Source organism: Schistocerca cancellata, unplaced genomic scaffold, assembly GCF_023864275.1.
Source record: "Schistocerca cancellata isolate TAMUIC-IGC-003103 unplaced genomic scaffold, iqSchCanc2.1 HiC_scaffold_822, whole genome shotgun sequence".
In the NCBI taxonomy this organism is placed as follows: domain Eukaryota; kingdom Metazoa; phylum Arthropoda; class Insecta; order Orthoptera; family Acrididae; genus Schistocerca; species Schistocerca cancellata.
Genome location: NW_026046833.1, coordinates 243,312 through 257,972, shown reverse-complemented (window position 1 = coordinate 257,972; position 14,661 = coordinate 243,312). Strand labels below are relative to the sequence as shown.

General features: G+C 38.1%; 1 protein-coding gene across 1 annotated transcript in view; it reads left to right on the top strand.

Annotated features, from left to right (window-relative positions):
• Positions 1-14,661, top strand: part of LOC126143527 (uncharacterized) — an 82,391-nt gene that overhangs the window by 52,088 nt on the left and 15,642 nt on the right. Inside the window, exon 6 of the mRNA XM_049915433.1 lies at positions 13,418-13,570. Within this exon, the coding sequence (XP_049771390.1) occupies positions 13,418-13,570 (153 nt within the window). The remainder of the gene's footprint in view (positions 1-13,417; positions 13,571-14,661) is intronic.

Below are 14,661 nucleotides of genomic sequence, written 5' to 3'. Positions count from 1 at the left end.
AGGGAAACAATTTTACTATGATAATAGTTAAAGAACAGAAGATCAGATACATCTGAAACACAGTCTCAGGTCTAACTTATAAGTTGTTTACCATCACTCCATAATGGATGAAGTATTAAAAGCTATAAAAAAAAAAAACAAAAAAAAAAAAAAAAACAACAACACACACCTCCAATACCTAATCCCTTTAGCTATCTTCACACAATACATGATAGCAGATATTATTCACATGATTTCCAATAACATTTGTGAGTGCTCAAATATCATCACTTGGTGGATGTTCATCAGTGTGAGCTGCAACACCAGCTAAATTGTCAGTTATACCCAGAATTCCAACTACTCAGATTGGACTTCTGTAAATCAATACATATGAAGCTGCATTACTTTTAATAATGATTGCTGAAGATGCACAGAGAAAATTCCAAAGGACATTGTGTATACATCAACAGATTCAAGACTGCTTAACATATTGAAAATGAGAGCTTTAAAAACACTCCATCTCCTTCTAGAAAAAACTGCTTTCACGAGAGATCTGAACATCTATGAGAAGTTAATAGCCACTGGAAAATAGAACTCAACTCGCTGTATTTGAAGACAGTATACTACCAAGATGTTTTTTGTGCACATCCCTTTGAATTACTCAAAGTTTGTGCTTCTCACTTGTTTCACTCCAAACTTCCCAAGTTTAACTCAAACAAAATTTTAACTTCTACAGTCGCGATACATGCACCAACTGAGGGAGTAAAACACTGTGGGAGGTCATATTTCCATCCATATTTTTGAATGTAGTGATTCTGTAACACTTTCAACCACTGATGTGTAAATTTTTTAATGCTGTATTATAAAATGTCATACTAAAAATGTGTTCAATAAGTCTTTATGTGACTGTGTTTTGAAATGCTTTGTTGTCATACAACACAAGTTCTGATAGAAAAACCATCAAATAAACCCTTTATATTCAGACTGATGTATTCCAATGAGGTATCTGCTCAGTTCAGCTCCTAATGTAGAAAACCATCTTTTATTGCATTGGTTCGTGATTCACACAATATTTACAAAATCTGGCATGTCCAGTACTGCTGTTGATGCTTGGGAATACTCTTCATTGTGAAATATTGAGTTATCAAGTCACAAAACTAATCATGATGTGGTCTTTACTTCACATGTGCTGACAGAACACACTTTATCTGTGATATAGTGGTATAGGGTGTGACAGAAGCTGAAGAGCTAGCTAAATTAAATCTATGACATGAAGAACTTATTGGGATGGGTCTCAAAATCAGAAAAACCAATACAATGTGTTTAGAGCTTAGCCAAAATTTACCAACAGTCTGTTCTGAAATTGAGAATGAACAGAGAGAGAGAAAGAGAGAAAGAGACAGAGAGAGAGAAGAGGGAGAAATTTCAGAACTTAGGTAGCATTATAGTTTTAGATATACCATACACTAAAAGAATGGAAACAAAGTACAAATTTTTCCATAATTCCCCATCTAGCATGTTACATATTGCAGTATTGCTTATGCAGAGCATATTTTCTACCTACAGTGATGTTTGGATATAATCAAAAATTAGTAGGCCACCAAAGAGTAATCTCAAGGCAACAATAGCACTTCCACTTTCTCATATACAAAGGACAAACAATGATAATATAAACTTTGAAGATATCCAATAACAACTAGGACCATAAAAAGACTACTGTAAATCCTTGAAGTAGAATGACTGTAGTGGTATGTTCATATGACAATAGTGGTTCTATGTACATCTCCTTGAGTATGCTTTTATCAAAATGCATCTGAAAAGACAAAAAGAGAAAGACATTATGGTGATTACAGGGAGAATCAGATCTTCAAGGCCCTCAAAATTATATATATAAATTGGCATCAGTGTATGAACAAGAACATAAATTGTGTATTAACAAAGCATAATACAACATATACTCACATTAATGTGACCACTGTCTATGTTCAACATCATCATGCAATAACTACTCACAGATGGCAGGTGGTAGCACTAACTGTGGAGGGTATAAAATGTGTGCCAGAGGAATGTGAAAAACAGTGCAGTCATTGTCATAATGTGGAAACGTAGCAATTTACCTGATGTCAAAAAGGGCATTATCATTGGCTTTTGGATGAAGGGTGGGAGAATTTCCAAAATGGCTAAGTTTGTACACTGTTCGCATGCAGCCATGGTTAAAATATACCATGCATGGCAAACTAGTGCTATCAAAAACTGGTAATGAGGCAACTGTGATGTACCATGGGGCATAGATGACAAGGGTGAACAAAGGCTGTGGAAATGTGTATGGGTAAATACACATGCAACTGTTGCGCAACTGACTACCCAGATGAACCAAGGGGCTACCAATTGTGTCTGCTGAACAACCATTCAGCTAATGTGAATGGGACTAGCAGCAGGCACCTGATTCACACACCCATGCTGACTGCTGTCCATCAGTGACAAAGGCTGGAATTTGCATGCCAGTACTGTAATTGGACATCCACTGAGTGGCAACAGGTGGCCTTTTCAGATGAATCATGTTTTATGCTCCATTGGACATATGGTTGTTGGTGTCTACGGTGTGAAATGTCTGAAGCCAATACTCTCCAACTAGGAAGGAACATTATAGCCTGGTAATTATTTTCACGGCATTGCCTCAGTGATGGCATCATCCTGAAAGGCACAGTGGATCAACACGAGTATGCATCTACCCTTGGAGACCGTGTCCACCCCTACATGCAGTTTGTTTTTCCTCAGCACACTCGCATCTATGAACAGGACATTGTAACATTTCACACAGCTCACAGTGTACATGTGTGGTTTGAAGAACACCAGGATGAGTTTACTAAACTCCCCTGGGCACAACACCAAACTCCCCAGATTTAAACCCAACTGAGAATCTGTGGGACCACCTTGACTGGGCTGTTTGCACCATGGATTCTCAGCTGAGAAACCAAGCACAGGTGGCCATCCATGGTACTGGAGTGGCATGGCTCCACATCCCTGTTTGTGCCTTTGAGAGTCTCAGTGACTCTTTTTGTGTATGTTTGCAGTGGTCTGCATTGCAAAATGTTGTTATTCAGGCTTTTGACAGATGGTCACAATAACGTGACTGGACAATGTTGAAGAGACTCACATAGAATCACACCCAGCTTGCTGGTTAGGAGAAGTAATTATGATTACAATGAAAATATGATGGTAAAAATTGCATAGTAATACAACTCAAGTGTCAACTTAATCTAGAAAATAGTTTTACTCATACAACAATTTAAAATGTCCATGCATTGTGTGTTTCATTAAAGTGAATAAACTGAAAAATATGTCATAATTAAATACTTTGTTTTGAATTCTAGCAACAACAGAAACTTTTCTAAATTAGGGACAGTGTATAAATAGACTGCGCACAAAAGGTATTTATAATGAAAAGGTTTTGTGCAGTAAGTGTGTCACATTTGCAGAATACAGACCAAAAGCAAATATGAAAATGAATTTTTCAGTGATATTATGCCCTGACTTGTTACTGTAGATGAAAGCTTGATCTACCATATTAAGTGAGAAACAAAACAGTAAGCAAATCAGTGGCATAATGACGTTGCCTTGCACCAAAATAGGTGAAGTAAATTTCTCTGGTGCAAAGGGTTGACCATGATTACCTTTCAAAGAGTAAAACAATGACTGGCTAATACTTAAAACATCTTCTGGACCAATTGCATTACAAAATATATGTGAAGAAGTCTGAAATGTTCCAGAAAAAATCATGACATTGCAAATGACCTGAAAGTTGTTGGCAATGGGGAAATGATAGGGATCTGAGTATGAAGTGGTTGGAACATCCACCATGTTGACAACATTTGGCATCTTCTGATGTCTACCAACTATGATTGTGCCATGAGATGTCCATTGTTAGAGGTATGAGGGATAAAACAAGAGCAAAACAAAATGCCTCACATGCAAGTGCAACATTAGTAGCAAACTCCAAGTGACAAACATCAGCCCTCTCATTGCTAGTGTGGTAGGTGGGCCAATTCTGGTAGTTCAGGATGTAATGTTGGAGGTAGCTGACTTGCTTAAAAACTGGTGTAACATCTTCTGGTGTGCTTATAGTACTCACAGACCTAAAAAGAAATTGGCATGGGAAAATATTTTGAGTGACAGGAAGAAGTTAGAGTAGACATAAATGGGTTTATTGAGAACTTAAAAAATCACACTTCAGGGATGTAATCAACACATTGTGGAAATCTTGAACAAGGGGACAAAACAATAAGTGCATGATTTTTGATTTTAAAAAATCTCTCACTGGCAGGCCAAGAACCTTTTACCTTGCCCTCATACAAATAAGAAAGTGAATGCCCACTGACCTGCTAAGCAAGCTGCTGCAGTCAGCAGCCATACTTGCTCATATATAATATGCCAAATAGTTTGAGTTTACTGTCAATGAGGAGAGTAGTCATTGCAGAAAAGAAGAGCTCCTAGACATGGTAGGGGACAACGAGGTGGTAGAAGAATATTAAATTGCAAGTGACGTAACTATAAATGGAGCACTTGTTCATTTGAAGAAGGTTGTATGAGGGTCTACGTCATTGATTTATAAAAGGGCCATATTTCAAATTAAGCCATGTCTAAAAAAACTATGAAGAAACTGAATCAGGGTTTGATACAAGGATTTAATCCCTCCCCAACATAAGTCTATGGGCTTAAAAATTATGCCATGTTGCTTGATTGTTGCTTAGTTATAGTTTAATGTCTCAGTCATTACTAGAGACAGCTGGAGAAGGACATGGGGAGGACTCTGCTGTAGTCTTTACACTTTACAGAAAACGATTCTGGCATTTACAAGAAGTAGTTCAGGAAAACATGAATCTGAATAGACAGACAACGATTTGAAGCTTACTCCTCCTAAATTCGAGTCCAGTTTGGGTTGAATACACTTGAATAATGCTCCTGATAACTTCATACATTTCTATGCTAACAAAAAATATTATATTCAGAAACAAAAATTCAAATACAGAAGTAATAATTCTGAATGGATGTGTAGTAACTGCATAATATGTGTCATTCCATTCAGAATTATTACTTCTGTATTTGAATTTTTGTTTCTGAATATAATGTTTTTTGTTAGCATAGAAATGTATGAAGTTATCAACCCCATAAACTTACTCATAACCATTGAAACATCAATTCAATTGACAAATTCTATTATGGATAATGTTATATTTCATTTCCATAGAGAACAACATTCAAGTAATATAGCACAGTATATAGCCACTTGAACTGTAGTCGAGAAATCCCTATCTCAACATACTGATTTATTTTTGTCACTTAATGGAGGGAATATTTTGAAGAGTTGCTCAATGTAGGTGAAAATGCGATCAGTAATGTTTTAGATTTCGAGGTAGAATGGGATAGGAATGATGATGGAAATAGGATCACATTTGAGGAAGTGGAAAAAATGGTCAATAGATTGCAGTGCAATAAAGCGGCTGGGGTGGATGAAATTAAGTCGGAACTCATCAAATACAGTGGAATGTCAGGTCTTAAATGGCTACACAGGATAATTGAAATGGCCTGGGAGTCGGGACAGGTTCCATCAGACTGGAAAAAAGCAGTAATCACACCAATCTTTAAACATGGAAACAGAAAAGATTGTAACAACTACAGAGGTATCTCTTTAATCAGCGTTGTGGGTAAAATCTTCTCAGGTATTGTTGAAAGGAAAGTGCGAGTATTAGTTGAGGACCAATTGGATGAAAATCAGTGTGGGTTTAGGCCTCTTAGAGGTTGTCAGGACCAGATCTTTAGCTTACGGCAAATAATGGAGAAGTGTTATGAGTGGAACAGGGAATTGTATCTATGCTTTATAGATCTAGAAAAGGCATATGACCGGGTTCCTAGGAGGAAGCTATTGTCTGTTCTACAAGATTATGGAATAGGAGGCAAACTTTTGCAAGCAATTAAAGGTCTTTACATGGGTAGTCAGGCAGCAGTTAGAGTTGACGGTAAATTGAGTTCATGGTTCAGAGTAGTTTCAGGGGTAAGACAAGGCTGCAACCTGTCTCCACTGTTGTTCATATTATTTATGGATCATATGTTGAAAACAATAGACTGGCTGGGTGAGATTAAGATATGTGGACACAAAATAAGCAGTCTTGCATATGCGGATGACTTAGTTGTGATGGCAGATTCAATTGAAAGTTTGCAAAGTAATATTTCAGAGCTAGATCAGAAATGTAAGGACTATGGTATGAAGATTAGCATCTCCAAAACGAAAGTAATGTCAGTGGGAAAGAAATATAAATGGATTGAGTGCCAAATAGGAGGAACAAAGTTAGAACAGGTGGACGGTTTCAAGTACTTAGGATGCATATTCTCACAGGATGGCAACATAGTGAAAGAACTGGAAGCGAGGTGTAGCAAAGCTAATGCAGTGAGCGCTCATCTACGATCTACTCTCTTCTGCAAGAAGGAAGTCAGTACCAAGACTAAGTTATCTGTGCACCGTTCAATCTTTCGACCAACTTTGTTGTATGGGAGCAAAAGCTGGGTGGATTCAGGTTACCTTATCAACAAGGTTGAGGTTACAGATATGAAAGTAGCTAGGATGATTGCAGATACTAGTAGATGGGAACAATGGCAGGAGGGTGTCCACAATGAGGAAATCAAAGAAAAACTGGGAATGAACTCTATAGATGTAGCAGTCAGGGTGAACAGGCTTAGATGGTGGGGTCATGTTACACGCATGGGAGAAGCAAGGTTACCCAAGAGACTCATGGATTCAGCAGTAGAGGGTAGGAGGAGTCGGGGCAGACTGAGGATAAGGTACCTGGATTCGGTTAAGAATGATTTTGAAGTAATAGGTTTAACATCAGAAGAGGCACCAATGTTAGCACTGAATAGGGGATCATGGAGGAACTGTATAAGGGGGGGCTATGCTCCAGACTGAACACTGAAAGGCATAATCAGTCTTAAATGATGATGATGATGACTTAAAATGAAGGCAGAGGTGCTTTCTTTGACAAACACTTGGCTAAGACCCTCTCACATCCTTGTAAAAATGAACTGGTGTTCCATCTCTAATACCTTGTTGACAACGAGACATTGAACCATAGAGTACACAAACTTTCCTATTTGTTGACTGTAGAGAAGTTAAATGACTCCCAGGAATGAAATTATTCTTATTTACTGAAGCAATATCATGAGAGTGAATATGACCTTTCTCATGTTGTATTACTTTCAGTAGCAATTTATAGTATGTAAATGCTTTCCTCAAAATATCATTAAATCATTCTGATTTCATGTGCGACATGAGCACATAAATACACTACTGGCCATTAAAATTGTTACACCAAGAAGAAATGCAGATGATAAGTGGGTATTCATTGGACAAATATATTATACTAGAACTGACATGTGATTACATTATCACGCAATTTGGGTGCATAGATCCTGAGAAATCAGTGCCCAGGACAACCACCTCTGGCCATAATAATGGCCTTGATATTCCTGGGCATTGAGTCAAACAGAGCTTGGATGGCGTGTACAGGTACAGCTGCCCATGCAGCTTCAACACGATACCACACTTCATCGAGAGTAGTGGCTGGCGTATTGTGACAAGCCAGTTGCTCGGCCACCATTGACCAGACATTTTCAATTGGTGAGAGATCTGGAGAATGTACTGGCCAGGGCAGCACTCGAACATTTTCTGTATCCAGAAAGGCCTGTACAGGATCTGGAACATGCGGTTGTGCATTATCCTGCTGAAATGTAAGGTTTCACAGGGATCAAATGAAGGGTAGAGCCACGGGTCGTAACACGTCTGAAATGTAATGTCCACTGTTCAAAGTGCCGGCAGTTCGAACAACAGGTGACCGAGATGTGTAACCAATGGCACCCCATACAATCATGCCCGGTGATATGCCAGTATGGCGATGATGGATACACACTTCCAATGTGCGTTCACCACCATGTCGCCAAACACGGATGTGACCATCATGATGCTGTAAACAGAACCTGTATTCATTCGAAAAAATGAAGTTTTGCCATTCGTGCACACAGGTTCGTCATTGAGTACACCATCGCAGGTGCTCCTGTCTGTGATGCAGCGTCAAGGGTAACCACAGCCATGGTCTCCGAGCTGATAGTCCATGCTGCTGCAAAACAACGTCGAACTGTTCATGCAGATGGTTGTTGTCTTGCAAACATCCCCATCTGTTGACTCAGGGATCAAGACGTGGCTGCACGATCTGTTACAGCCACACGGATAAGATGCCTGTCGTCTTGACTGCTAGTGACATGAGGCCATTGGGATCCAGCAAGGCGTTCCGTATTACCTTCCTGAACCCACCGATTCCATATTCTGCTAACAGTCATTGGATATCAATCAACGCGAGCAGCAATGTCGCGATACGATAAACTGCAATCATGATAGGCTACAATCCAACCTTTATCAAAGCTTACATGCGGCATCACAACAACGTTTCACCAGGCAACGCTGGTCAACTGCTCTTTATGTATGAGAAATCAGTTGGAAACTTTCCTCATGTCAGCAACCTTGTGTGAATGCTCTGAAAAGCTGATCATTTGCATATCACAGCACCTTCTTCCTGTCAGTTAAATTTTGCGTCTGTAGCACGTCATCTTCGTGGTGTAGCAATTTTAATGGCTAGTAGTGTAGATCATCTGTATCATTAGTAGTAGTTGCCAGAAAAGATGCTCTTTATATTACATTGCATATTATATTATGGAGCAGCATCTATTGGAAGAAATAGTGTTTTCCCTTAGAAGTATTGCATAAAATTCATTTATGTGAGTTCTTAGTTGTCTAGATGCAACAGATGTGCCCATTTGCAGTTCTATTGAACAGACAGTGTAGTTTTTCTGCTCACTATATGCTTAATAGCCAGTTAACACTCTTTTCCACTTGTAGAAATGCCAAATTTTCAAGTTCATATTATGTCTTAAAGTCAGGTGATTCCAGTTCTTCTATGTGTTGAATATGGAAGGACAACTTTTGTAAATAATCTGAAGAGACTGCTAACCAACTCCATATGAAACACCTGTTCATCATGAGAAATTTCACATGTACCACTTTCCCCACATGGAGGCTCTGAACAATCCTACACAGATGTTTTGAATCTTCACATTCTTGAACACCCCTGACTATACTAAATGATAGAAGCAACATGTTACATTTGCACATTTGGATTTACGATTGTATAACTTCAATTTAATGGAGTGTTGAGCTCCAATTTAAAATGTCAAATGCAGAAAATTAACCTAAATATTCACAGTAACAGTAATGAACATTACTAACAGCCAAGTATTGCACACCAAAATCTAGGCACACTTGCTACTAGATGCAACAGTTAGAAAACATGTCTAAATAATAACTGGGATTCCCTTGCATGTAAAAAAAAACCTATCATGGCAATTTTTTCATTATTAATGCAATGTCCAACATATTTCTATACATTTTTGTGAGAAGTGCAGCTTGGTTGTAGTGAGATTTTATATTTTATTGATTTTTTTTGTTTCTCTTGAACAGTTTCTTTTGGATTTCCCATTACAGTGATAAAATTTACTGAAAATGTTTCTTTAAAATTATGACTTCATGACTGTAAATGTTGAAATTAAATAAATACAATCTAAGATTAAGTGTGCACGGGATCAGCTATGATTTAAATCCAGATCTGCAGCTCTTTCAGCCAGTCTCTGTCACCTGAATAAATACAAAACAATCCAAGCCTTTGGAAGATGTTTTCATCAGCATGGCTAAGAAAGCAAAGTATCTGAGAACCACAACACAGTTAACCAATGTTAATAAGATCACTGTACAAAATATTAGTCAACTTCCCTACTCCTCTCCTCCTGCCTCACCCTCCATGTCAAGAGAGTGACACTTTGGAGCACTGCAGAATTGGTACCAGGTCATCAAGTGACCCTCCACTACTGACATAAGCTATATCAATGAAGTGGTGTATATGTGCCAGTTGGTTGAATGGAATCGGTGCAATTCCATGGATCACCGTGGTGACATAACAGAAAGGAGCTAACGTGATGATTCCCACACCATGAATGATGCTGCCAGATCTGTTAGTGTATTAATTTGGACTGTACAATGTGTCAACATGGAATGATATACCATTCAGGGCCATGTAATATGGTATAAATCAATGATCATAAACAGATCCTAACTGACAAATGTCACACCTCAGCAATGACAACCAGTTTCAAACTCTACTGACATTTTGCTGCTGTCATTGACTTCAGAGCCATCTCAACCAGTTTCCAAGGGAACCTTATGAAGGGAACTACATGTAATATGACATTTAGAGTTGGGTACCTGGCAAAAGACCGCCACTCAAAGCATTTCATAAAGCTGCCTATCTTCAGTGTGCCAAACAACACACAAATTGGATAGTAGCTGACTGGAAGCAGATGTTTTTGAATGATGCAAGGTGACAAGTGAACTGATAGTCCAATAAATGCATTTAACCTGCAGTGTGAGGAGAGTGTGTACTATGATCAAAATAACAAAGTAATTGACTGTTCAGCATGGGAAAAGATGATGTTGTCAGTTCACCTAAGCCTATGCATGAAATATGGCAGTGACAGCAAGAGCTGGGCAATTCCATACTGAATACATTCACATGCTGCTCATTAATGTGCATTACTGGGTTTATTTAAAAGAAAGCAATGGAGACAATGAAAATTAACCATGATTATTACATTACTGGTTGCAAGTATCATCCACAGCTGGCTGTAGCAACTAGAAACTGATGAGACAGCAGAGAAATACAACAACAGTGAACAGAAGGCATGACTGAGCTCATTTTTTGACTGATTGTTGCTGTCCTGTAATCAAACAGCTGTCAGACATCTTTTTTTATTCTGATCCAGATGTAGTTCAGGTCAGAGGTAGTTCCATGGTTTTTTGAATATGTTTTTCACAATGTGACTTTAGCCCATTTATTCAAGTTACTGTGAACATTCTTGGTGACCAAGGATAGCCTTTTCTTCTACATCTTCATGATGAGTATGCTGTGGATACTTCAATTCTCCAAGATGACAACAGCAATTTTCACAGAGCAGCATGTATAAATTCTGGTTTGATAAACACTCAGGCACCTTACTGAATTTCAACTGAGATATAAATTACCCAATGTTAATCCCATAGAAAATGTCTGGGACCATTTGAAACAGCAGGTGAAATCTAGCAGTCAACATGCCTACAATTTTGTAGCTCTACAGGTTCTAATCACAAATGAGTGGTTTGAGTTGGATGTGACATACCTAAAGAAATTTGTGGACTCTCTTCCTCACTTTTTGAGGCCATTAGCAAGATCAGAGACTATGTTACCCAGTATTAGTATAACACCTTCTGAGAGTGACTAGTTTTTGTCCAATGTGCATACCTTCAAATACTAAAATGACTGCTTGAGCCAATACAGCAAAAAAATTGTCCACATTATAGTGATCCAAGGTTCCTCCAAAATGACAATGTTCTTGATCCTATGTCATGAAGTATTAGGCAGTTCATGGCCGAAATGAAATACCCAAGATAATGAAATACCCAAGATTTTGCACCCACCTTACTCAGCAGGTCCAAACTCCTGTGTGACCTTTTCCTCTTCTGTAGAATGAAAAAGGCCTATAAGGCAAAAGTCCTCAGAACTTAGAAGATGTGAAATCAGAATACACATGAAAAAGAATTTTTGAAAACAAGCATTGAAATAGAACTTCATCATTGATGGGATGTTAAACTCTAATCTTCCTTTCTTTTTCTTTGTAGCATGGCTTCATTTATACCTCATTTAGGATGAAAGATAGGAAGTATAGGGTTTAACATCCCATTAACAATGATATGGTACCAATGACCAAGCAGTTTGGTCCCTCCCCCTGCCTTTAAACTGACCAACCAACCAACAACAAAATCATCAGAGACAATAATACTGAGTCCATGCGGCTCAAAGGTTTGGTGTGAGTCTTTCAATTGGATGCCTCTTCAGAAACTTACATGTCCCTAACCTACCCTAGTAATCATACCAGGGAAAGCTGAAGTACAGTTTAATGTGGAATCCAAACCACCTGTCAGTCCTGGTGAATCTTCACATCATTCAGAGGTGAAGGATACTTAAAGGCAGATGGAAATACTTTGTGGTCTGGCCAAGATTTGATCCTGCAACCTTTCAGTTTCCAGATATGTGCTTCACCATTAAACCATCAGGCATGACTATTATTAAAAATGGGCCATACTAGGAGAACATTGAATTGCAGATGGATGGAAACCACTCACTCCATTGTGGCCACCCATTGTCAAGAAATGAAGTTAACCACATTAAAAAAATACTTATTTTCTGGTTGTCATGGTGATTAGAAATAAACCACAAACATATGCCATCAAACCACCAACACATTTTTTTTAATTCATTCAAAATTTCATGTATCTCAGTTACTGTCATAAAAGCACAAAAAATCAACATCCATCTCATAAAGTGGAAAATATGATTATTTGGAAAAGTCATCAGTCAACTCATCCCAGTTTCAATACCATAGAGCTAATTCAAATCTTTTTTCTGTGTGTATGGACATTGAAGTGGTGAATGAGAATTTGTACCAAGGCCAGGGTTCAAACCTGGGTCTCTACTCACTCAGCAGATGCACAACCACTATGCCACACTGGTGCAGTGGCTTTGCACAACAGCATGGACAACCTAGCACACCTCCCTCCTCAATCCAAATTCCCATTCACACCTCAGCCCACTTGGTATTCCCCCCAAAACTTGAACAACATTGTAGAGTCTCTCCCGCTGTATTGGAATAATACCTCAGCATCAAATAAAATGGAGAATCCTGTCTGAAATCCAATCATAGGTGCTTTAATCAAATAAAACTGTTTTTCATTCATTGCTTCATAGATATTTGAGACTTGAAAAAAGTTGCCGGGACCATATGGCTTCATTGGATCAAATTTTTTCTGTTCATGCACCATTTTTAGCATGGTTAAAGTCCATCTGTCTCCTTCAGTAATCTATATACAGCAGAATTCAACAAAACAGTGTGGTATACATGACTCTTGTTGCCTCCTGGTTAATTTGAATGGTGAGTTGTCCCTCTGTAGTATGGTGGTAGGTCATAATGTATTAGTGTAGGCAACATAAACTGTGGACATGGTGCCCTGCAGTTTTCTCAAAAGCTATTCATGATGGTGCTGCTAGCCCTCTAACAAAATATTTTCATCACAGAGCTATGCAAGCAGTTCACAAACTTCACTTAGCAAAGCATATAAACTGACAGTTAGGGTCAAATGTGGCTCATTTGTAACTGAATCTGGATTATAAATTTATAGGCAAATAGAAAAAGAAATGAAAAAGTTACAATTCTAACTTAACATTTATTGGAGTTTGTTTTAATTTTTCAGTCATGAAAAAAAGAAAATGTACTGGGAACAATTGGAGATGAGGTGTCGTTATATGTATCGACAACAGCACACAGCACGCCACTGCAACTGCTGCGATGATTGCCGCTACCCACTTCCACATGAAGGATTCCCTTGGGAGGTTATGGATGAGAGGTAACAAACCTTTAATTGAATTTATGTGTTAGAATAAAATATTATTAAAAGTATACAGAAATAACAAAACCATCTACATAAAGATTACACCTACAACTCTTAAAATATACCAATACAATATTCCCCTTTCACAGTGGCATGAGGGAATGTTGCCAACAACTTTAACATGGATAATTACTTTGTTAAATTGTAAAATATATTAAGTTACATTTAAGTTACTAACAAAAACTGAAAAATTTCATTTATCATCAGCAATAAAGATATGTAACATATAGCAGTGAGTGAAATTCATACGAATACCCTGTCCATTCCCTTATGTACCTACTTGACCAGTGGGCATCAAATAACCTTCATCATGAACTATGTTTCTTAACATCACATCTAGGTGGTGATAAATGTAATATGATTGACAATGTATAGTAGTTCTGCCTTTATATAAAACTGCCAATCCCTAAGCATATAAACTGACCGTTAGGGTCAAATGTGATTCATTTGTAACTGAATATAGATTATAAATTCACAGGCAAATGGAAAAAGAAATGAAAAGGTTTCAATTCTAACTGAAACACCATCATCAGCTGTTCAGTATATTTTGGTACAACTAAAGAGTGGAAATGGAAAATGTTCTAGATGCCAAATTTCACATATGTCAGGAGAATGAAAAATCAATGTGTATGCAATTCACTTGCAGGTCTCTGGTTCTGCAGTGGTCCATTTACTTTGTAAGTGTATTGTACAAGAGAATTCACTGTCGCCCCTTATTTTCAGTAAAATGAATTACCAGAACACAACCCTTGATATAAAAATATGTTTATTCTCATAATACACAAGATGTGCACTCACTGTTGCTCTTGACTTGACTGAGACATACTTCCACCTGTGACGAAGTCTCCAGGCTACCTGTTACTCTAACACATGGCAAGATAACAATGCTTGCTGCTCACTGCAATACTTATCAGGATGAGACATAAATCTGCTAACTGCAGTCTCCAAAGTAGCTTATTCTAACATAAAGCCAGATACAATGCATCCCACTCAGTGAAGTGCTATCCAGGCTGAGACACATCTGCTTGCTGCAGATTGTCCCAGGT